Here is a 22,307-nt window from a genome sequence, read left to right on the forward strand (position 1 = left end):
TAAAAGAGTCTATAATAAATGAGAAGTGTATGTGCTTTGTTCATATTTTGGATTGTAAATAGTAAAATAAAAATAAATGACAATTCTTGAAAAAGAGAAAATGTTTGATGATTAAAGCAAGGAGGACTCCGGAAAAAAGGAGGAGTGTCTAATGTGTGCATGTCATGCCTTGTTCTTAAGTTTATGCGTGGAATCTTCTGGATAGCACTATCTAACGGCCAACATTGCTCAGGTTTGCCAGCTCTCAATCATTGGATTGGTTTCACCCTCTGCCAATAATCATAGTTATTCCTTCACTATCTGGTGGTATATATATACCATGGATTTTTCAAAAAAAAAATCTTACGGTGAACTTTTTAATAAGATATTTTTTGGTTCTCATACCATCTTACTTCTGTCCGACGAGCTGATTTGTTTGTCAAAAAAAAAACCCTGTTGGGTCCAACTCAACGGTGGGAATATGGTGAAAATGAGAGCCACGTCATACGGGGTGGGTGGTGGGACGGAAGTAAAACACCAGAGCAGGTGCACACGATGGCAACAAGTACACACAGCTGCCTGCTGGATTAGTTTAGCTTGTTAATATAATAAGTCCACTGACAGACAGAATTACTTTTGTGTCTGGAAACCAATACTGGCTGAACCGCTGGCCCTGTGTCCCCTCCCCTCCCCTCCCATTGGAACAATGGAACATCATCTTTCAAATTTGTACTGTAGTATTATAATGAAGCTTGTATACATACATAATCTTTTATATTATACGGCTCTAGTTCATTTTTGTGAATGAAATCACATACTCCTACTAGAACATTGCACAAAGAAGGCTGTTGGTGTTGTTGCGACAAAAGCCAGCCTTGATTTATGGTAGTATGGATGCATTCTTGTCGACTTTTACAGGCCTCATCTGTCTGTCTGTCCAGCAACACCATCCATTTTTTTCTAGCAACAACGCCACTAGATAGATAGATAGATAGATAGATAGATCCTGCATTCCTGGCCTGGTCCTGGTCCTTGTAACAGCACTAGTAGTACCATCCATGGATGACTGAATGACTTTACTACCACTGCCTCTTTGTTTCCCCTTCCTTTCCAAGTTGGGAAATAACTTAAACTTTTTTTATGCAGCACTAGCACTAGTACCATGGAATGGATGCTGACCATCATTCAAAAGGAGGGACTTGTATACCTGCTTGCTTGCTTCCCCAACACACAACACACCACACCTGAAGCAAGCAAGCAAGCAAGCAGAATCTTCTCTCCTTGCATCCATCCATCCATTCATTCATTGCTTCCTTCCTTCAGGATGAAAATAATTAAAGGAAAATCATTGCAACATGAGTGACATGTACTAGTACTACTAGAGAGAGGATCATGCACAATCATGAAACACTCATAAGCTTCAACAGTGCCGGTGCCCAATCACTTGAATGGAAGATGACAATATGATCATCACATCATCCTCCTTCATCGCTTACCCCCACTCTACTCGAGCCCTACTCTACTCTGCTGCAGGTAAGGAAAAGTAAATGACAGCAGACGGAGGATTAACATTACAGATGATGATCAGGTACTCTTGACTTGAGAGCCCCATCGGCCATCGCATTGCATTCCATATTAAGTCAGACGGTACAAAATTAGGACAAACAAACACGATGACCCCTACAAGAACGAGGTGATCTATGATCGCAATCTGAAGTTGCTAAGCCATTGATGATACACGATTCAACATGATGTCAACGAATTGCCAATGTGTATAAATAAACAAATTCAAAATCGATGACAAGTGGCACGTCACTTTTTCGTAATTGCCCTTTTTGTTAGTCATTTGATTGATTTGCTCCATTTTACAACTTGTTGATCATGTCATTGTCTTGCTTTGCTATCGCTGGCGCGCATGCGCTTATACAAAAAGACGGAGAAGAATCCCTTCATGTCGATGCATTGCTGGATGAAGTTGAATGGACAAAGCAAGTGCGTAAGCATTGCCCATTCCGCCAAGACCGCCGATGCCAAAGCCAATGACGATGGCGTTGATCCAACCGCCAGAGGGCTTGCACCGGCCACCCGCATGGCTCGGTCGAGGTGGAGAAAGTGGGAGACAGAAAGGAGAAGCGAGAAGGGATGGCGGCCAAAATGACGAACAAGTTTGAGGTCATCATGGCGAAGAAGGAAGAGGGGGCGCCAAGTGCAATGACCCCAATGAGGAAACGAATGCGGACATGTTTATGGAGATGCAAAAGAAGAAGAGTAAGCTCTAGGAGCAAAAGATTGCTATCAAGGCTTCTTCCGAGGAGCAAAAGTTGTTGTCCGTGAAGGCGATGAACTGGATCCCGGTGCGGCAAGGTTTGTTCAAGACTACAGTGCTACCATATAGAACGGTAAAAATGCTGCCAAAAATTAAGGCCTTGGGCACGGGCAACCGTACTGGTGACTTTTGAAATCGATGGATGTAAAACGAAAGAAACTTGTTGCTTTCGTTTGCAACTATTTAAATGTATGGTTGAATTGTTGTTGATCTAGATAAGTTTGTCAAAGTGCGGGGGCGAATAAGGGGCGGGCATTTGGTGACTCTGGTTGGGTGACCTCCCATCCGGTTGACACTTTTCAAACATGTCAGTATGTGTGCACGGACATTTGGTGGTATCCAATAGTTGATCCGGCGCTGGATGCGCCCTTGACTCAATAAAAATTACTACCTCTGTCCAGGTTTATTAGGCCCTATTATATTTTGGGTCCAACTTTGACCATGTATTTGACTAAAAAAAATATAAAGAACATGATACAAAAAGTATACTGTTGGATTTGTATTTGAAAGAGGTTTCTATAACATAATTTTTGAGACATATAGTTTGTAGTTTATTAGTTAAATTCATGGTCAAACTTTATCTCAAAATAAAAGGGGTGTAATGAATCCGGACGGAAGGAGTAGCAGTCAGTCAGTGAGTGAAAGCTTTAGGTGGACACGCCGCAAATCCAGAGGCATGTATGCTACTGGTCGTCAGGGTTTTCATTTTCTTAATTTATTATTGCACAACAAGTGGTCCAGATGCAGTAGTATAGTATAGCTGCCAGCTGGATTAGTTTAGCTTAACAAGTCCACAGACCTTTTTTTCTCTAGGAAGAAATTATACTGTCTGAAGTCTGAACTCCTCCTCAAAAACAAAACAAAAAGGAGAGGTAATGCCTGAAACCGCTGGCCCTGTCTAGATTCTTGCACACGACGACCAGCTTTTTAAGAAAATAATATAAAGCTGTAATGTTTTTAATTATCAATGGCATGACATGACATTGGTCTCTACAAATGTATGTATACACGCTGACTGCAGCATACTTTGTTGTAGAAGAAAGAAAGAAAGAAAGAAAGAAAGAAAGAGGGGTTCAGAGACAGCACTGATGTGTACATTAGGTACTTATATCATACTACTAGTTGAGTTATGTAAATCTCTTATTGCATAGTGGTAACAGTATAAGTGGGTTCATTGGCAAAAAAAAAAGAAAAGTTAAGTGGGTTCACAGACAGCAGTCCAGCAGGGAGATGAGGAGGAAGGCAGGCAGGCACAGAATCTGCATGGATGCAACAGGAACAGTGCACAAATAAACAAGAGGGGAGGGCTTGTTGGTGTTGCTGCTGGGACAAAAGCCAGGCTCTCCTTGATGTATGTATGGAATGGAAATGGATGCAGGGAGGGGGATGAGCAAGCAAGCAAGCTCCCGTCCCCAAGAAGAAACATTCTTGTCCACTTTTGCTTGCTGCACTCTGCAATCTCTCTCTCTCTCCAGCATTTCTAGCTAGATAGATCCTGCTGCCTGCTGGTCCTTCCTTTGCTTCCTTGCTGGTGCAAGTAAAAAATAAAAGAGTAAACAGCAGCAGAAGCATCGATGGCTGACTTCCCTTTCTTTCTTTCTTTCTTTCTTTCTTTCCAACTTGGGAAATAACTAACTAACTAACTTATGCCGCAGTGGTGTACCATGGAATGCAATGGATGCTGCAGACATGAAATGTGATCATCCATCACCTCTTGCATCATCCCCTGCCCCACTCTACTACTTCACCCCTACTCTGCTCCCTGCTGCTTCAGGAAAGTAAGAATGACAGCAACACTAGACAGGATTAACATGACAAAAGGTGCACAGCACAGCACAGGGAGCTCTTGACTTGACTTGTTCTTGTCACTTTGCATTGCATTGCATTGCAGATTAAGTCAGACAGTACATACTTGGAACAAACAAACAGACGGACAAACAGGCATTAACAGCACAGGGGATCAAAGTACTCACTAGCTAGCTAGCAACGAAAGAAGCAACGGTAAGCAGCAGCAACCAACACACACACAGCTAGGTAGGTAGGCTGCTGATCTAGGACTAGATCATCATACAGCATAGCATAGATGATTATTTGATTTGATTTGATTTGATGGATGCCAACAACACCTCTTCATGTTCATCTTGTTCCAACTGGGACCGATGCAAGGAGATGGATCAGGCGTATATTACGCCTGAGGAGAGGGACATGAGGAGGATGGCGGCCCGCTCCTCCTCGCCCAGGCACGACGGCTTCCTCCGCCGCATCCGCATCCTGCGCCGTTGCTTGAGCACCGCGTCCTTGGCGAACCCCACCATGTGGAGCTCCACGGTGTGAGTAGTCGTCTTGGTCTTGATCTTGTTGGTGCTGGCCTTGTTGTCCTCCTCCTCCTCCTCCTTGGTACTAGAAGCCTCCGCCTTGGATAGGATGGCGTCGTCCCTCTTGGGCTTCCTCTTGGCCTCCGGGTCGAGCCCCATGGCCACCCGCCGCCTCTTGCGGTACCGGATCCCGCACGCGTTGCACAGCGACTGCGATCAAATGAAATCAAATCAATTCAAATCAGTTGATCAGATGGATCGGGTCGGATAAGATGAGGCATTCAACCATTGATCGTAACAAGGATCGACCGGAACAGAGCAGATCGAAGCGGACAGCGGAAGGGGAAAAGAAAACAAGAAGTAAAAAAGAGCGTACCTTTGGTCCGTTGGGTCCGCCGCGCCAGAGCGGCGTCTTGGTGGTGTTGCAGTCGTCGCAGGCCTTGGGGTCACCGGAGGCGGTGCGCTCCTCAGGATCCGCCGCCGCCTCCACCTCAACCATCTTGTGGGACTCCATCTCCGCCGGCGACATCTTGTATGAGGAGGAGGGATCGATTCCTGATCGCCGCTGCTCCCCGATCGCCCGCTTGATTGATCGCGCGGGGAAGGGAAGGGAAGGGAAGGGAAGGAGGAAGGCGGGAGGGGGCGAAGATTCGATTCCGCGGGCGGCGGCTCGGGTTTGGTTTGGGTTCGAATGGAGGGAGGGGTTTGGGTTTATCCCTCTGCTCTGCTGCGGCTGTGGGTGAGGGTTTAGCTTAGCTGCCAAAGAAAGGCGTCTGTTTTTTTAGCGGCGGCGGCGGCGGGGCGTGGGAACCCTAATCGCGACCCCCTACTGCCCGAACTGTGAATTTACCAAGCTGCCCCCCGCTCGGCCCATCCAAAGCCCACCCGATTCAACGCTTTCTGTTGCTGCACGGGTTCGGCCCACCAGAAAAAAAACCCAATCTTTTTCTGTACTGCTCCCGGTGCCGTGCCAATACAAAATCAACACCTTTTCCTTCTAAACCAAAAAAAGGACCAAATCAATCTTTCTTTGTGTGTGTGTGTCTAGAATAATAAAATAAATACCCAAGTGCTACTCCTACATCACTTACTTGGTTTATACAGCCCCGAATCATCATCAATCAATCAAAAACTCGATCCCGGCGAGACATAATAAATTTGAGTTTCAGTTTTGAAACGCCATAGGGACGGATCAGCGCAGCTCGGGGTGGCGGAGGGTGTTGGGGAATGAAGACGACTCGTCGTCCTCGCGCATCAGGTTGTCCATGATCATGTCGTGGGACCGCACCGTCCCCGACCGCGCCCCCGCCGGCGAGAACGGGAACGACGCCCTCCGCTCCAACGCCAACGCCGACGCCTCGCTGGGTGGCCGCTCCAGCGCCATCGCCTCCTGCACCTCCTTCACCACCTCCGCCATGCAGGGGCGCCTCCTCGCATCCGCGTCGATGCACCGCACAGCCGTCTCCGCCACCTTCCACACCGAGTGCACGTCCCGGTACTCCCCGGAGATGGCCGGGTCCACCACCGCCTCGATGTCACCGCTCTCGTAGTAGAACTTGGCCTGCCACATTTTGTTTTGTTTTGTTTTGTTGTTTTCAATATGTCAGTAGCAGCACATATATGACACGTTTATTCCACTGGATGAATGACTCAAGAAAATGATGACCGACCCATGGCCCGATGTTGCGGAAGTGGTCGCCGAAGGTCATGGCGGAGATGGGCGGCCGCCCCGAGATGAGCTCCAGCAGGATGATCCCGAAGCTGTACACGTCGCTCTTCTCCGTCAGCTGCTGAGAGATGTAGTACCTGCATTTTCCACACACATGCATGCGTTACTGTCTGAAACCTTGCCATTTGCAAGCTGAGACTGCAGTCTACAGTTTTGGGTTCAGTTGGCCTGAGAGTAAAAATGGCTGATGAGAAGTGAGTACTGACTGTGGATCCAGGTAGCCCAGCGTGCCGCGGACGTTGGTGGACGCGTGGGACTCCTCCGCGACCAGCTTCGACAGCCCAAAGTCCGACACCTTGGCCCGCATCTGCTTGTCCAGCAGGATGTTGCTCGTCTTGATGTCCCGGTGGATGATCGACGGCGTGCATCCGCTGTGCAGGTACTCGATCCCTGCATCCAAATTCAGTTTCTACAGGTTCAGAAATGTACTACTACCATCTGAGCATATGCCTATGTCTGAATTTACTGAATACTAACCTTTTGCTGAATCCTCTGCAATCTCAAGTCGCTGAATCCAGCTTATGTGCTTGTCACGCCCTGCAAACAAACACATGGTTTGATGCTGTCTGATTTATTTTTTCTAAATCACTTTGTTTATATGCGATCCACTACATGCAGGAGTAGAAGTAAAATTACCATGAAGATGCTCTTTCAGAGTCCCGTTCATCATGAACTCGTAGACCAGGATGTTCCTCCCGTCTTCATGGCAGTACCCCAGAAACGCCACCAGGTTCCTGTGGTGTATCCTCGACAGCAAGGATACCTGAATGAACAAATTAACAGCAGCAACACATGTCGAGAATTACTGAGCACGTACCTCATACATCCAAGGCTACAATACAATAGCATTCTGCTGGCAAACAAATTAACACAACCTACCTCGTTCGTGAACTGCTTTTTCCCCTGGTACGAGTCGTTCGTCGGCACCTTCACCGCGATCTCCCTTCCGTCCGGCAGCTTCCCATAGTACACTATCCCGAAACCTCCAGAGCCAATCCTGTTCTCAAAATTCTTGGTCGCCTCTTCGAGGTCGCATAATCTGAAGGGATGGCAGGTCTCGGTGGCGATTTCGCACGACGGCGCGTCTGACTTCTGCAGCTTGTGCGCGGGCGGGGGCGCCTTGGTAAGGTCATCTGAACCAGAATGAATGAAGGTTATAGAAGAGTTGAGAACACTCACACGCACACAGAAGGAAACACTCCAATAAAAATACAACAAGATGTGAGGAGGCGACCTTCTGGTGGTGAGTTTTTCTTGTTGGCTTTGCGTGTCAGCACGTAGCAACAGAGGGAAACTGCAAGCAGCAAGGATACTCCAAGCAGCGCAGATATGATGATTATCAGGTGGTGCTTCTCTTGATTCCCTGCCTTCAGGTCCATATTGCCAGCATAGCTGAAAATTTTACAGCGAGGAAAGCTTAAAAATATTAGTACTCGCTGATAGCAAGCTATTTTAAATAACTGTTGCTGAAATAATATGCTCATTAATGTAGTGTATGAAGCAAAGAATACCAACTTGAAAACAATGCCTCTGCTTTTCAGAGCCTTGGGGATATAACCAGACAGCTTGTTATTCTGAAGATAGCTGCATTACATGTAGAATAATAGTCGACAGTCAGTTCTCAAAGGCCTGCTATTCTCTTTGTTATGACCAAATCTTTAGTACTACAACTGACTAGGTGTTAATATAGCAGGCAAACTGCAGTCAATTGGACAGTAATTAAGCAAGGGTTTGATGAAAGACTCACAGCTCAGTGAGCTTGGGCAAGCTGCTCAAATATGAAGGCACACTGCCAGTAAGCTGGTTGTTCTCAAAGTGACTGCATTTTTATTCAGTGAGAAAATTAGTTAAGCATCCACTCATGAGAAATCAGTGGTAGTGGGAGGTGAAAAATCTGAAATGAGGCAGGTGACTCACATGATTGAGAGGTTCGAAGAGGCAGAAAGGTCTGGAATCGGACCCGTCAGCATGTTATCATCAAGTCGGCTGCAGAGAAATTCATGATCGATCAGGAAATGGATGGAAGGAATAAAGGTGATAATTTATGGTTTAATCAGAAGAACATTCTGTGAGCAGAAAGGCAATGATGAAAATTATTACATTTCTGCTAAGAATGACAAAGCCACTAGTTCCGGAGGTATGCTCCCTGTCAAGTTCTTCCCTGACAGATTTCTGTTGACAACTAAAGGTTGTTAAAATGCAGATAGATGCTATATTTAGCACAAGATCAGGAAACAATAAAATAGAGAGCTAAGTGAATGGATTACATACATTGAAACCACTCTTAGTTGTGGTTCTGAGGAGCATCTGACCCAGGACCATGGCGAGGGCCAGCAGGGATCGCCGCCTTCGTTGGCCCAATCACCGAAGGACGCGTACCGCGACGCGAGGCTTGCCATGGCCAGAGCGTCTGGGGACCCGGGCTCGATCTCGACATACTTGTAGATCTCAAATGCGTTGAGAATTGGCCCCCTGGATGAGTCGTTAGTCTTTCTGAACGCGAATGATAGCACGAAGGGTAGTGACACGTTATAGTAGCCTGGCTGGTAGAGCCGTAACTTCCCAGGGGCATTCTCACCGACGTCAACGGTGGCCTTGCTAACGTCGGGCAGGCCAGGGATGAAGAGCTTGAACTTGCGCGTCTCAGGAACAACGGACTCCTCAATCTCAGCGAAGTAGGAGAAGGCCCAGCCATCCCCCGGAAAGCCGTTGAGGTTGAGCCGATAGGTGAGCTCGCCGAGGGTGCCTACGACGGCGGTTTGCATCACCTTCTCCGGCGGCCTCTCGCTCGTGGCGACGAACACCGGCTTGTCGGTGGATACGTTGACGGTGCCGGGCGCTGCATCGACCAGGTAGTTGGCCCGCCGTACCATGTCCGACTCCCATATCCGGTCATATGGATCATCAGGATACCTGCATTCATCGAATTAACCATGATCAACAAATCAGTAGTTTTTAAGAAGAACTGGACTTAATTATGATCAAAACAACAGGAGCTAGAAGAAAGAAAATCTATTCTTTGAAACAGAAAAGAAGAAGAAAGAGATTTTGTTGTACATGAATCGGCTCATGGAGTTTATTTTGGTAATGAAAACCCTGATATTGCCATGCCTCAACTCATAGCCTGATGGTAACCGGGCAACTATAATTAGAAATAGAACGTCCTGTGACTTGTTACATGGAAATAATGTTCCTCCATGATAGGTCTCTTTGTTTGGATTCTGGAGAAACTGGTAGATGTGATTGTTTGTCTGCATACAAGGTTGACTTGGTGGGCTTTCAAGAAACAAGGAAGGAGAACATTTCTCCTGGTTTTTTACAACCCATTTTCTAGCAGAGCCGACTATGCTAGAACAGTACAATCGTTTTGGAAAAACTCTGATGTGGTCTAGCAGAGCCGACTATGCTAGATCAGAAATGCTATCTTGTGGGGGAAAATTAGTTCTTCTTCTTCAGGTTATCCCTTTTTCGAATTCCTTCTTACTTGTTCTCTGTAATAAAATTCCCGTCTGTTGCAATTCATGCCATTTAACACACAGATGTCTCATACTTCTGTGTGGGGGAGATGTTGATGATAACCTGTAAGAAAAAGTTTTTGGTGGCCTAGGCATTCCAAATCTTAAGGAGGATATTAATCTTAGCTTGATGCTTTCCAAGAACAAAAAATGATGCTTTGCTGGAGGTGACAAAATTTGGATTAAATTGGTGGACCACAATTTGAGTACTCCCTCCGTTCACTTTTGTAAGTCATTTCAGATAACTCAAAATGGACTGTTTTGTTGTCTGAAATGTCTTCAAGGTCTTATAAAAGTGAACAGAGGGAGTAAAAAAGATCACCATTTGGTATGACGTGTGTACTCTAAGAACTGTACTTGATTATGACCGAAACAACAAGAAAAAGAAAATTATATTCTTTGAAACATAAAAAATGAAAAATAAAAGGTATTTTGGTGCACGTGAACTAGATGGCGCTGCTTTTGGTAATGAACACCCTGATACTTCCCTGCCTGGCAATATTGATGTTTCTGTTAAGGATGAATCCCAGCCCAGATGGTTATTGTAATACTATAATTATAAACAAGGGGCTTTTTTTTAGAAAAAGAGGCCGGGGGTCATCCTCCTTTTCTAAAAAAAAAACATAGAAATCAAATCCCTACATGATATGCCTTTTTTTTGGAGTGTTAAGAGGATTTGGAAAACAGATTCTGATGGTAGAACCTTACCTTGGTCGGGTTTTAACAAGGAAAAGTTTGAAACCTTACCGGTTTCTTGACATAAATTATGTTTTGTGACAGTGGTTAAAGGGAAAATGGTGAGGTTGTTTTCTTATATGAAACTAAGACCAACATCCACCTTGTTGGTTCGATCTATTTTTGAAAAAACTCTGCTCTGGTCTGCTCTCTGATCCAGAGAAGAATTCTTTATGGAAACTTTTTCTCCGAGGAAGAGATGAGAAATGTCATGTTTTGGAGGAAAATGGGTTCCTTTTCAGGCTAGCAGTTTGTCAAAATCCCTTGGTACTTGCCCTCTGTTATGAAACTCCCTGGTTGGAAAAATCATGCCATAGATGTCTCATTTTTTGTGTTTTTTTGGGGGAATGTTGATGGTATGACTTTACCAATTGGGGCATGGTTTGTAAGATGAAGGATTCTGGTGGCCTAGGCATTCCAAATCTTAAGGAGGAAAGAGAAAAAAAAAGACACTACTTTGCTGGAGTTGACAAAATTTGGGTTAAATTGGTTGACCACAATTTACTTATGTAAAAGGAAAAAAAATCACCATTTGGCATGTAGGCAAACTCTACGAATCCAGTGATTTGTAGGACGAATATAGCAACACTGGAAAGTTGATTATAGGTTTTTTTGTTTGTGTATGAATCCGTTACCACCGCGAAAGTTTATGTACCCCAGGTGTAATTAACTCTTGATTATATACATGTTCAAATCAACAGAAGAAGAAGAAAGTGGGGAAAAGAAAGAAGCGGCAGAGTAGTAGAGTACCTGACCGGATCTGGCGAGGGTGCGCCGAAGTTGATGCGGGCGGCGAGGGCGAGGAAGGCGCGGGCCTCGGCGTCGGTGCGGTACAGCGACCCGTTGAGCGGCCGGAGCTCTAGGGTGGATATAAACGGCCGCCCCGTGGTGGCGTTGGAGAGGCAGACGGAGATGCTTGCAGACTGGGCCAAGACGACGGCTTCCCTTGTGACGAGGCGTGCGCCGTCGTAGACGACGATGGGGGACCAGCGGGTGGCGCCGAGGTAGAGGTCGAACTCCGGGAAGGCGTCGTCGCCGTCGAAGCCGGCGTAGAGGAAGGTGGCCCGCAGCAGGTAGCGCGCGCGGGTGGCGACGGGCAGCGCGTAGCAGTGCTTGGCGCCGTCGGACGGGAAGGCGCGCAGGGTGGTGTACTGCGTCTCCTGTTCTTGGGGGGAGGTGGAGGTGGAGGTGGAGGTGGTGTTGATGGGGGTGCCGGTGGCGATGAGGGCGGCGTCGGAGGTCCAGCGCAGGCCCCGGGAGTCGGTGTAGTTGGCGGCGCCGCCGCAGTCGATGCTGAGGAAGCCTGCAGCAGCAAATAGCAATGGGAGGCAACTTGAGTTAATGAACATCAACAGATTAAGAATTAGTTACACTGATGGATCTAGGAGGATGAGTGAGTGATTGATTGAAATCATGTCATGGACGGATGAATTAGTTGGTGTTACTGATGCAAATTGAACTGGTAGTATTCCGCACTAGACTAGACAGTAGTAGTGAAATGTACTCCCTCCGTTCGGAAATACTTGTCTTAAAAATGATTGTATATAGAAGCTGCCGATTTTCTAGGACAAGTATTTCCGAACGAACGAAGGGAGTACATCAGTGGTTGGTGTTACTGATGAATTGGCATACTGTGATTAAATAAATCTCACATGAAGATGTACGTGCAGTAGTACTCAACACCAATGAATTGCACATCACCCATCATGCAGTACATCTGAGGTGCTAGCTAACTGATATAGTACATGTGCGTGAAGCTGTTGTGTAAATATGTAAATACAGATAGATAGAAGCTGCCGAGTAGTCCGATGGTAACTGACGGATGAATTAGCAGAGAAGAAGAAGAAGAAGAAGATACTAACCAGGCATCTGAGCTCGTGAGACGGCGGGGAAGGAGGAGCACAAGAAGAAGAACAAGATGTGCAGCAGAGCAAGATGAAGAAGAGGAAGCCGCCGGTGCAGGTAGCAAGATGAAGAAGAGCAAGAGGAGCGGTGTTGCGTTGGAGGAGTCTCCGCGGCCATTGTGGAAGGAAGCTGGCCGGCTGCTCCAAGGAAGGGAGAGCAGTCCAGTTGTCGCCGGCCGGCCGTCGGTCGGTGTTTCTTGCTAGTAGTATACTTACTTGGTTGCTAAGTAAGCATGTGCCTATTCTATGGTGGATCGGCAGCCTGCCCGGAGATGATGATGGCCTCCTCTTCCAATCAATCTATCTATCTGGGTGACTCACTGATCGATTGATTGATTGATTATGGCACTCCACTCCACTCGAGTAGTAGCTAGTAAAACAGACAGACAGACAGACAGAGGAGATGGGGAAAGTGAAGGGAGGGAGGAAGAAAGCTCAAAGCAGAGCAGAGCTGTGTGAAGAGGGAGGGAGGAGTTAAGCAAAGCTAAGCGAAGCAACAAAGCAAAGTAGTAAAGCACACCACCACCACTCACTCACTGAATGAACCTAAGCTAAGCTAAGCAGTGTGAAGAGAGCAAGAGGAGAGAAGAGATGTGCAACACTCGCTCTGTCTGTAAAGTTGTCATGGAATCGCTCTCTCGCTGCCTTTTTCCTTAACGTCCTTCCTTCCTTTTGTTTTGTTGCTCTCTCCATCCATTCATCTCACCTTCCTTTTTACACCACCATACTACCTGTGCATGCACCAATTAAGCAAATGGTAATGCCACTCTCTTAGCCAACAATAGCATTTCTAGCACAATTTAATATTGTTCTGTTCCCACTCTACAAATTATTTTTTAGGGAAATCATTTTTCCACATCTTGTGAACCCTCTAAAACTTACTTCCCTAAAGTATACATTTGGTTCACGCGACCACCTACGATGCGCCGACAAGGATGGCCATCACAGTCATCTTCTCCTCCTCGTTTGCCACCACCCCGCCAAAATATCAAACGTCGACCACTCTCCTCGGAGCTGCTGCTGTGAACAGTGGCGGAGCCAGGAATTAAGGATCGGGGGGTCCAAATGACTCAAAGTTTTAATAACAGGGGCCAAACAATACTAATACATGTATTTTTGTATAAAATGTACATTATTCATCTAGTAATTAGCAGCAAATCAGTAATCTTATGGCCCCTGCTGGTCCCCCCTGTCTCCGCCACTGGCTGTGAAAGCATGAGAGGGAGACTGGGAGACGGACCTAAGAGCCCATCGCGTTATCTGCACGATACGGCCAGCTAGCCACGCCCCAGAGGCCAACAACTATTGACAATGCCCTATCTAGGGCGGGGGACTCTCACCCTAACGGTTCCCGCCCTAGTGGATCGGGCTAAGGATGTCGGTTCCGTCCTAGGACACTTTGGGCGGACCATGGTGGTGTACATGAAGATTCCGGAAGACTTGGGAGTACACTCCAAAGATACCGGAGACGTGAAGGATTTCACCTCCACCAACGTAGTCGACCTAGTTTTGTAACCCTAGGACCCCCGGTGTGCTATATAAGCCGAGGTCAGGCTCATCGTATCCTAAACTTTGTACACGGTCCAATGCAATATACACAAGCATAACGTAGGGTATTATCTCCTCCGTGAGAGCCCAAACCTGGGCAAACCTTGCCTCCTGTTACCATCGTGCCAAGTCGCAAAGTTAGGATACCCTATCAGATGATTTGCCGGATTTAGCTCCGACAGTTGCCCTTGTTGTTCCACGGGGCACAAGGGGGTTTGGGCAAGGGCAGCCGGGTGGGTAGCTCACAACGGCGCGAGGCGAAGAATGCCCGTGATTCCGGCCATGGCTCAGCCCGTGATTCATGAAATTCTTCGTTGTCGGCGGCGAGGGTCACCGGAGCAGTGGGGCGGTGTGGGATTCCATTCCCCCGATGAGCGGGGCGGCACGGCTGCCTCCCTACTTTTACTCTAGGGTCACGCGTTGGACCAAATATAGTCATCTTGGGATGGTTTGTAGGGAGTGAGACTAAATTTTTTTTTCAAGCAAAGTTGGTTTTAGGTAATCTGCTAGCTAGTGTTTAACTCCCTAAAACTCTTGTTTTTTTTTCCTCCTCAAATACAGGTTTATTTGGTTGTGAAACTATACTTTATTTGGTTGTGAAGCTATATATTTGTTGAAAAAGGACGACCAGCCAGCCACGCCGGCAAATATGGGTCGGCACTGCCGATCCAAATGATAAACATGGCGGACACCAAGCGGTCGGCCGACCTAAACGGACAAAAAGCAAACAAAAGCGCCGTCAGTTTGTGTTGGAGCTGCTCTTAAGGGATATGCTACAGGAGGTGCTTGGGTCCATGTGTGTACATATCCATCACATTAACATGAGATCTGGCAAGCAAGCAAGGAAAGAGTAAGCAAGCTTTTCACGCGTCAACACTAGGGAGCATCCATCCATGTCCATGAGATATGATGAGATTAAAGATCCAGCTGCATGCATGCATCATGAAAAGATCATTAAGCTTTTCTTCATGCTCCATCACAGAGATGAGATGAGATGAGATTAAACAAGATCACTCCAGCTCCAGCTGAGGGACCCATGATCAACCATCATGCCAGGCCTGCCAACAAGCCAGATTATTGTCAGTCGGTCAAATTAAGCCAACCCATCAGTCAACTTTTCATGCATTCTTCTTCCTTTGTTTTTCCTTCTCCTTTCCCTTTCCCTTTCTTTTCCATTCCCTTTCCAATGGGTCCCTTGGAAAATAACCATGCATGCATTGCATTCATACTACACTAGTAAGTAAAGCAGAGAGAATGAAGGAACATGTTATTAAGAATATATATAAATTCCCGCAAAAAAAGAATATAAACAATGCATGCAAAGTTGGCATGCATCTACTGCTACTCATTTTTCTTCACATGCCCATGCCCATGCAAGTCACTGCATCCAGCAACTATTACTGCTGCTCTGTAACTAACTGCACTCTCTCTTAGCCACTAAGCTGGCGAAAAATGCAATGTTTCCACACTTGAGCTGGAGCATCCATCCATCCATGTATGATATGAGATGAAATCAGATTAGGCTCCAGCTGCATGCATGCATCATGAAAAGAAAGATGGACCAAACCTCTTTTCTTCATGCTGAAGCTGGAGCATCCATCTCCCATCTCCCATCTCCATCAGATGAGATCAGACTGAGCTCCAGCTGCAGCTGAGGGATCCATGAGCCATCATGCCAGCCAGCCAGCCAGCCAGGTAAGGTGATTGTCACTCAAATTAAGCTGGTCTGAAACTGACTGAAGCATCTGTCTTCCTCCCTTTCTTGTTCTCTCTTCCTTTCACATTACCTTTACTTTTCCAAAGGAAAAAAAAATACAATGCATACATACATACTAAAGCAGAAAGATAGATAGATAGATGAGCATGTTCAGTTTAAAAGAATATAAACAAGCAAAGAATGCATGCATGCATATCAAAAGTTGGCATCTACTGCTTGCCTTTGCTGCTTTATCAGCCCATGCCCATGCAAGTCACTGCATATGCATCCCACTGCAGCACAAGACTTGACAAATCTACCAAGCCTGCCTAAAGCATGCCTGCCTGCCTGGTGGGTATCACACTATCAGTTACCAGTTAATTATTACTAGTCATGCCAACTAAGATACTCCAGCTCATCATATCATATAGTAAAAGCTAGCTAACCAGCACATAGATGCATCAATGCTCCTCTCCTCTGCTATTACTCCTCTGCTGCTACAAACATAACCACAACAACAACAATAACAACTAGTGACCCCCAACCAAGAGCACTCTCATTCACCACACAATTCAACCAGACACACAACACAAGACAGACAGACTTTCAGGTAGGGTACCAACAAAGTCACCAGGTTTTTACATCCTCACATGCATCCAATCCTCACATGCAACCATGCCATAGTCTTTTTACATCTTATACTACTACTTAATAACAAACACCTCTCAGCATCCTCCAAAAAGACACCACAAAGCCACAATGCTTGCTTTCTTACTCCTCCTTTTAACACAACCACAAAGCTACCACCACCTAAATAACAAACACCTCCTCCACTCCTCCTTCACCTGAAACCAACAACACAGCAACACAGCATCAGCACATGCAGCTCAATGCAACAAACACAGGGAACGGAAGCATCATCATTACACTGCAGCAGCAGCAGCAGCAATAAATAAATCATCATATCCAATTACCTCTCTCCTCCACCTCCAGCAGCCCTGTTCACCCCTGCTTCGGCCCGTCGTCGCCCCGGAACGCGGCGGCAGCGGACGGGAAGTCGGTGAGCCGGAAGCTGTCGAGGCTGGGCCTGAGGGCCGCCATCTTGCCCGCGCCGCCGAACGCCGCCTCCGCGTCCGCGCGCCGCCTGAACACCACCTGGGCCGAGCTGGAGTGCTGGTCCGTCTCCGTCTTCGCCTCGCTCACGGGCCCGTACTGGCTGAAGATCTCGATGAGGTCGCCACGCGAGGGCACCGCACCTGGCTTGCTGAAGTGCAGCACCAGCCCCATCAGCGACGCGTCCTCCTCGGCCGCGCTTGCCTGGCCGCCACCCCCGTTCGCCTTCCCATTCTCTGCCTCTGCCTTGTCTTGCTGGCTCTCATCTTGCTTCATCTCGTCGTCACGCCGCTGCTTCTTGCTTGATCTCATCTTGCCCTTGTCCTTCTTCTTTGCCAGACTAGACAGCGGTTCCTCCACGTCTATGAGAATGTCAGACCAGTAATCGTCCTTCATATTATCAGCCACCACCGGCGGCTCTGATGGAGCAGGGGAGCTCTTTGCTGCCTTCTCAGACATCTCTGCTTCAGCATGAGGACTAGACACTTTGTCTGCTGGCTTCTCAGCTATCTCCTCGTCGACAGGGGGGCAAGAAACTTTCTCTGTTGCCTTCTCAGGTGTCTCCACGTCGGCAGGGGGACTAGAAGCTTCATCTGCTGCCTTCTCAGGTATCGCCTCCTCAGCATGGGGACTAGAAACTTTCTCTGCCGTCTTCTCAGGTATCACCTCATCAGCATGCGGACTAGAAACTTCCTCTTTTACCTTCTCAAGTGTCTCCTCGCCGGCAGGGGCACTAGAAACTTTCTCTGCTGCTGCCGTCTCAGGTGTCTCCTCGTCGGCAGGAGCACTAGAAACTTCCTCTGCTGCTGCCGTCTCAAGTGTCTCCTCGTCGGCAGGGGCACTAGAAACTTTCTCTGTTGCTGCCGTCTCAAGTGTCTGCTCGTCAGCAAGGGGACTAGAAACTTCCTCTTTTACCTTCAAAAGTGTCTCCTCGTCGGCAGGGGCAAGTGAAACTTCATCTGCTGCCACCTCAGGTATCGCCTCATCAGCATGGGGACTAGAAACTTTGTCTGCTGCCTCCTCAGGTATCACCTCATCAGCATTGGGACTGGAAACTCTCTCTGCTGCCTTCTCAGGTATCGCCTCATCAGCAGGGGCACTGGAAACTTCAACTGCTGCCTTCTCGGGTACCACCTCATCAGCATTGGGACTAGAAACTTTCTCTGCTGCCTCCTCGGGTATCGCCTCATCGGCACTGGGACTAGAAACTTTCTCTGCTGCCTCCTCAGGTATCACCTCATCGTCAGCATGAGGACTAGACACTTTGTCTGCTGCCTCCTCGGGCACCTCCATGTCAGCATGAGGACTAGAAACATTGTCTGTTGCCTTCTCAGGTATCTCCTCGACAGCATGAGGACTAGAAATTTTGTCTGCTGCTGCTTCCTCAGGTATCTCTTCGTCAGCATTGGGACTAGAAACTTTGTCTGCTGCTGCCTTCTCAGGTATCTCCTCGTCAGCATGGGGACTAGAAGCACGGCAGTCTGCGTTGGCTGCCTCCTCCACATCAGAAGTACAGGCACGAGCGCTCTTCAGGAAATCAGTCAAGAAGCTAGCGCTTGTAGGGGCGATCTTCCCCATCTTCTCAGCATCACTTGCTCCGACACAAAGCTGTGACAGCATTTCACCACAAGACGGAGAGCCTTCTGCCACGGCACCTTTCTTGCCCTTATCCGGCTTAACAGAGCGTGGAGACTTGTCTGGAACAGTCACTTCACTGTTTATGGCCCTACGCGATCTCGTCTGAGAAGCTTCACCGTTAGCTTTGACAACAGGGGTTTCCTGTGGCTTCGGTTCAGCAGCTTTGCGCCTTGCGGACCTCTTGGAAGACGTATCGCCTGATATGCCACCATTGGCTTTGACAACAGGAGATGCCTGTGACTTCTGCCCAGCAGCTTTGCGCTTCACTTCTCGAGCTTTCGTGGAACCCTTGGGAGAAACAGGCTGTGGCTGGGAAGACAAATCCCCCAATGTGTCGAGCTTCTTTCGTTTCCTGGTGTGCATTGAATCCTTCATATCACGGTCATCAGGACCCTCTGGTTCCTCAGTTGATTCAGGCAGAGAACCTTTCCCCTTAGTCTTTGATGAACCCTTTGTAACACGGTCAGGATCCTCAGTTGATTCAGGCAGAGAGCGTTTACCCCTAGTCTTCGCTGTACCCTTTGTGCCGCGGTCAGGATCCTGAGGTTTCTCAGCTGATGCAGGCAAAGAACGCTTCCCTCTAGTCTTCATTGCATCATTTTTATCACGGTCTGGGTCCTCAGGTTCCTCGGCTGAAGAAGGCAAAGAACTTTTTCTTCTAGCCTTCACTGTACTTCTCGTATCACGCTCAGGTTTCTCGGTCGATGCGGCCACAGAACGCTTCTCTCTGGTCTTAATTGTATCCTTATCACGGCCTGGATCCTCAGGTGTCTCAGTAGAAGCAGGCAAAGAACGCTTCCCTCTGGTGTTCGGTGTAGCCTCAGGTTTCAGGACTGAAGAAGGCAAGGGACGCTCCGCTCGAGCCTTGCTCTTACCACCTGCTGAAGGGTTAGGGGTAGCTGTCTCTGCCAGAAGTTCAATAAGCGTCTTCTTCTTCCTGCCAAGCTCTGAGACTGCGAAGGGCGCATTCTCTGTTGCTGAGTGTACATCAAGGTGCAACCTTTTCTTGAGAGGAGAAACTGTAAGTCCGTTCCCATCCTTTGTGATTGTGGTTTTATCCTTGTGGCGTGCAGAGCCCGCTCTACGCCCTAGATTGTTCTCCTTGGGCAAAGCAGCATCTTTATCTTTTACCTTTGTGGTTTCACCAGCATCCTTCTTCCTCGGCCATTTCATAACCTCCAAAGCCTCTACAATCTTGTGGCTGGACCTTAGCCTACGCCCTGATTTTCTCTCACTCAACATGCCATCCACAGCATCCATGGAGGTGTCTATGATCCTGTTACTGGCTGAACTCTTCTTACTGGACTTCCTTTTCTTGCTCGGTGTATCATCTGCCACCACTCTACTCAGCGTTGAACTGTCAGTACCAGTGGCCTTTTCCTTTGCAGGCTCTGGCAGAGACTCTTTCTTATCTGCGTCTTTCTTCTTCTTCTTTGCCGACCTCGTACTAATCTTGGAATTTGTTTCCTTGCTCAACGCACCATCTGTCGCCCCTCCACTGGGCATAGAGCTGTCCTCATTCTCAGCACCTTCCTTTGCAGGATCTGGTAGAGACTCTTTTTTACCTGCGTCTTTCTTCTTCTTCTTTGCCGACCTTGTACTGCTCTTGGAATTCGTTTCCTTGCTCAATGCACCATCTATCGCCTCTGCACTGGGCATAGAGCTGTCCTCATCCTCGGCAACTTCCTTTGCAGGCTCTGGTAGAGACTCATTCTTATCTGCATCTTTCTTCTTGGTCTTTGCTGAACCCTTACTTTTCTTCGACTTTCTTCCCTTGCTCACTGTGTCATCTGTCGCCTCTGCACTGGGCATAGAGCTGTCCTCGTTCTCGGCCACTTCCTTTGCAGGCTCAGTTACAGACTCTGTCTTATCTGCGTCCTTGGAGGTGTCGTTCTTCTTTGTCTTTCTTGAACTCCTAGTAGCTCTTTTTGACTTCTTTCCCTTGCTCAATGTATCATCTGCCGCCCCGCTGCTGGGCATAGAGCTGTCCTCATCCATATCATCTTCTTTTGCAGGCTCTGCCTCTGGTAGAGGCTCGCCCTTATCGGCTGCGTCTTTGGAGGTGTCTTTCTTCTTGCTCTCTGCTGCACTCCTGCTAACTCTCTTCGACTTCCTTTGCTTGCTCAATGTATCATCTGTCGCCTCCACACTCGGCATAGAGCTGTCCCCATTCACATCATCTTCTTTGGCAGGCTCTGCCTCTGGCAGAGACTCGCCCTTACCTGCCGCGTCTTTGGAGGTGTCTTTCTTCTTTTTATCAGCTGAAGTCTTGCTACCTCTCTTTGACTTCCTTTGCTTGGTACTGGGCATAGGAGGGGTGTCCTCAACCATGGCGGCATCTTTGTTTGCAGGAGCTTCTCCCTTATCCGGTGCATCTTCGGAGGTGTCCATGATTCTGTCCCTGGGCATAGGAGGGCTGTCCTCAACATCAATGGCCACTTCTGGTTCCTTTGCAGCAGCATCTCTCTCACGCGATGAGCTCTCGCCACGCCTCCTTGATTTCTTCTCCTCCTTGGTCGGAGCATCATCAATGGCCTCTTCTTGTTCCTCTGCAGGAGCATCTTTCTTGCGCGATGAGCTCTCGCCGTGCCTCGATCTCTTCTCCTTGGCCGGAGCATTGCCATCCCCGCCGCCCTTCTCCTCCGTCCTCTTCCTCTTTGTCTGTTGTGTTGCTGCCACATCAGCATCAGCATCAGCCTCAGGAGCAACGGCAGCAGCAACATCCTCAATCCCCTGGAAGATGACAAACTCAGGAAGCTCCATTGGACACCTCAACCGGTTGAAAGACCTGAGCTGCGCCATGGCGGTGGCAAGGTCGAGACGATCGGCACCGGCCAGCGGGCTCCTCCCCAGCGCCGAAATGTAGTCGACGAACGGCTTGGCACGGAACGTGTCCCTCATGTACACCTCGTCCACCACGGCGCCGTAGGCCCCTTCCCTGATCCCTGAGTTGTGAATCTGCTGCTTCCTGGCGACGGCGGGCGGGGAGCAGGAGCAGGAGAGGCCGGCCTCGATGCGGCGGGTGACCTCCTGCAGCGCGGCGTCGACGGAGGCGACGTAGCTGGAGACGGTGCTCTGGGCGGCGAGGCGGGGGAAGTGGGCGCGGAAGGGGCGCAGCGCGGAGGGGTCCATCCAGGCGAAGGTCCGGTCCCAGAAGTAGGCGACGAGGGGCGCCCCCGGCCTGGCGTGCCGGAGCGCGAGCTCGGAGGCGTCGGCGGCGTCGAAGACCTGGGCCGGCCACCAGGGGTGGCTCCGCACCTTGCACCACACCACGTCGGGCGGCGCGAACCCCTGCTGCCCCTCCTCGTCCTGGAACGCGCAGTCGTACCGCGGGCGCGCGCCGGCGCCGTCCTCCTGCTCGCCGCCGCCCTCCTTGTGCAGCTTGGCGCGGGCGCGGCGGGGGCTCTTGAGGACCTCCTCCACCTCCGGGCGCATGACGCGGATGCGCGATGGGCGGGCGGGGGCCGGCCCCTCGCCCTCGGGGGCCTGCGCGGCCATGGCGGCTGCGCGGAAAGAAGCAAGACGGACAGGGGTTAGGGCACGGCGCGCTGGGGTTTGTTCCGTACAAAAGAAAAAGGCGCGATTTTTCGCCGTGCTTTCATTCCGAGGAGGGAGGGAGGGAGGGAGGAGAGGCAAAGGGCTTACCGTCGGGGAGATCTCGGCCGCCGGGGATCTCGCCGGAGGCGGGGGCGGGGGCGGGGGTGGATGGCAGCTGGCTGGCTGGAATGGGGAATCAATCGGGGGAGAATGGATGGGAACACAGAGCCTATAGAGAGGAGGAACAGCAACAGCAATACTTGGAGGGTTTG

At 48.9% G+C, this 22,307-nt stretch overlaps 2 protein-coding genes across 5 annotated transcripts; both read right to left on the reverse strand.

Moving 5' to 3' along the window:
- Positions 1–4,151: 4,151 nt before the first annotated feature.
- LOC125549607 (GATA transcription factor 17) lies at positions 4,152–5,379 on the reverse strand. Its single transcript, XM_048712966.2, has 2 exons — positions 4,997–5,379; positions 4,152–4,830 (listed from the first exon to the last, which is right to left on the reverse strand). Exons 1-2 carry the CDS (start codon positions 5,147–5,149, stop codon positions 4,480–4,482), a joined length of 504 nt encoding a protein of 167 aa, XP_048568923.1. The 5' UTR covers positions 5,150–5,379; the 3' UTR covers positions 4,152–4,479.
- LOC125546426 (putative LRR receptor-like serine/threonine-protein kinase At1g67720) lies at positions 5,173–22,299 on the reverse strand. Of its 4 annotated transcripts, XM_087514475.1 has the most exons (17): positions 22,144–22,299; positions 16,754–22,001; positions 16,511–16,580; positions 14,082–14,199; positions 11,350–11,905; positions 8,621–9,262; positions 8,450–8,521; positions 8,267–8,335; positions 8,097–8,168; positions 7,865–7,933; positions 7,584–7,741; positions 7,229–7,482; positions 6,986–7,112; positions 6,827–6,886; positions 6,556–6,739; positions 6,291–6,426; positions 5,631–6,181 (listed from the first exon to the last, which is right to left on the reverse strand). In XM_087514475.1, exons 2-17 carry the CDS (start codon positions 21,994–21,996, stop codon positions 5,813–5,815), a joined length of 8,199 nt encoding a protein of 2,732 aa, XP_087370601.1. In that variant the 5' UTR covers positions 21,997–22,001; positions 22,144–22,299; the 3' UTR covers positions 5,631–5,812. The 4 variants fall into 4 exon arrangements, 3 of the variants coding, with proteins under 3 accessions (XP_087370601.1, XP_087370602.1, XP_048566648.2); XR_015599236.1 differs by lacking the exons at positions 14,082–14,199; positions 16,511–16,580; positions 16,754–22,001; positions 22,144–22,299 and adding exons at positions 5,173–5,617; positions 12,462–13,040 and having other exon boundaries at positions 5,712–6,181; positions 11,350–11,902; XM_087514476.1 differs by lacking the exons at positions 14,082–14,199; positions 16,511–16,580; positions 16,754–22,001; positions 22,144–22,299 and adding an exon at positions 12,458–13,041 and having other exon boundaries at positions 11,350–11,931.
- Positions 22,300–22,307: the final 8 nt, after the last annotated feature.

Source organism: Triticum urartu, chromosome 3A (assembly GCF_056163025.1).
Source record: "Triticum urartu cultivar PI428250 chromosome 3A, HENAU_Tu73, whole genome shotgun sequence".
NCBI classification, from domain to species: Eukaryota; Viridiplantae; Streptophyta; class Magnoliopsida; order Poales; family Poaceae; genus Triticum; species Triticum urartu.

Coding starts and splice junctions, on each gene's coding strand:
- LOC125549607 (XM_048712966.2), bottom strand. CDS start 5,149: ATGTCGCCGGCGGAGATGGAGTCCCACAAGATGGTTGAGGTGGAGGCG. Junction 4,831..4,996: donor GCGGACCCAACGGACCAAAG/GTACGCTCTTTT, acceptor ATTTGATCGCAG/TCGCTGTGCAACGCGTGCGG.
- LOC125546426 (XM_087514475.1), bottom strand. CDS start 21,996: ATGGCCGCGCAGGCCCCCGAGGGCGAGGGGCCGGCCCCCGCCCGCCCA. Junction 8,522..8,620: donor CAACTAAGAGTGGTTTCAAT/GTATGTAATCCA, acceptor AGTTGTCAACAG/AAATCTGTCAGGGAAGAACT. Junction 6,887..6,985: donor TCTGAAAGAGCATCTTCATG/GTAATTTTACTT, acceptor GTTTGTTTGCAG/GGCGTGACAAGCACATAAGC.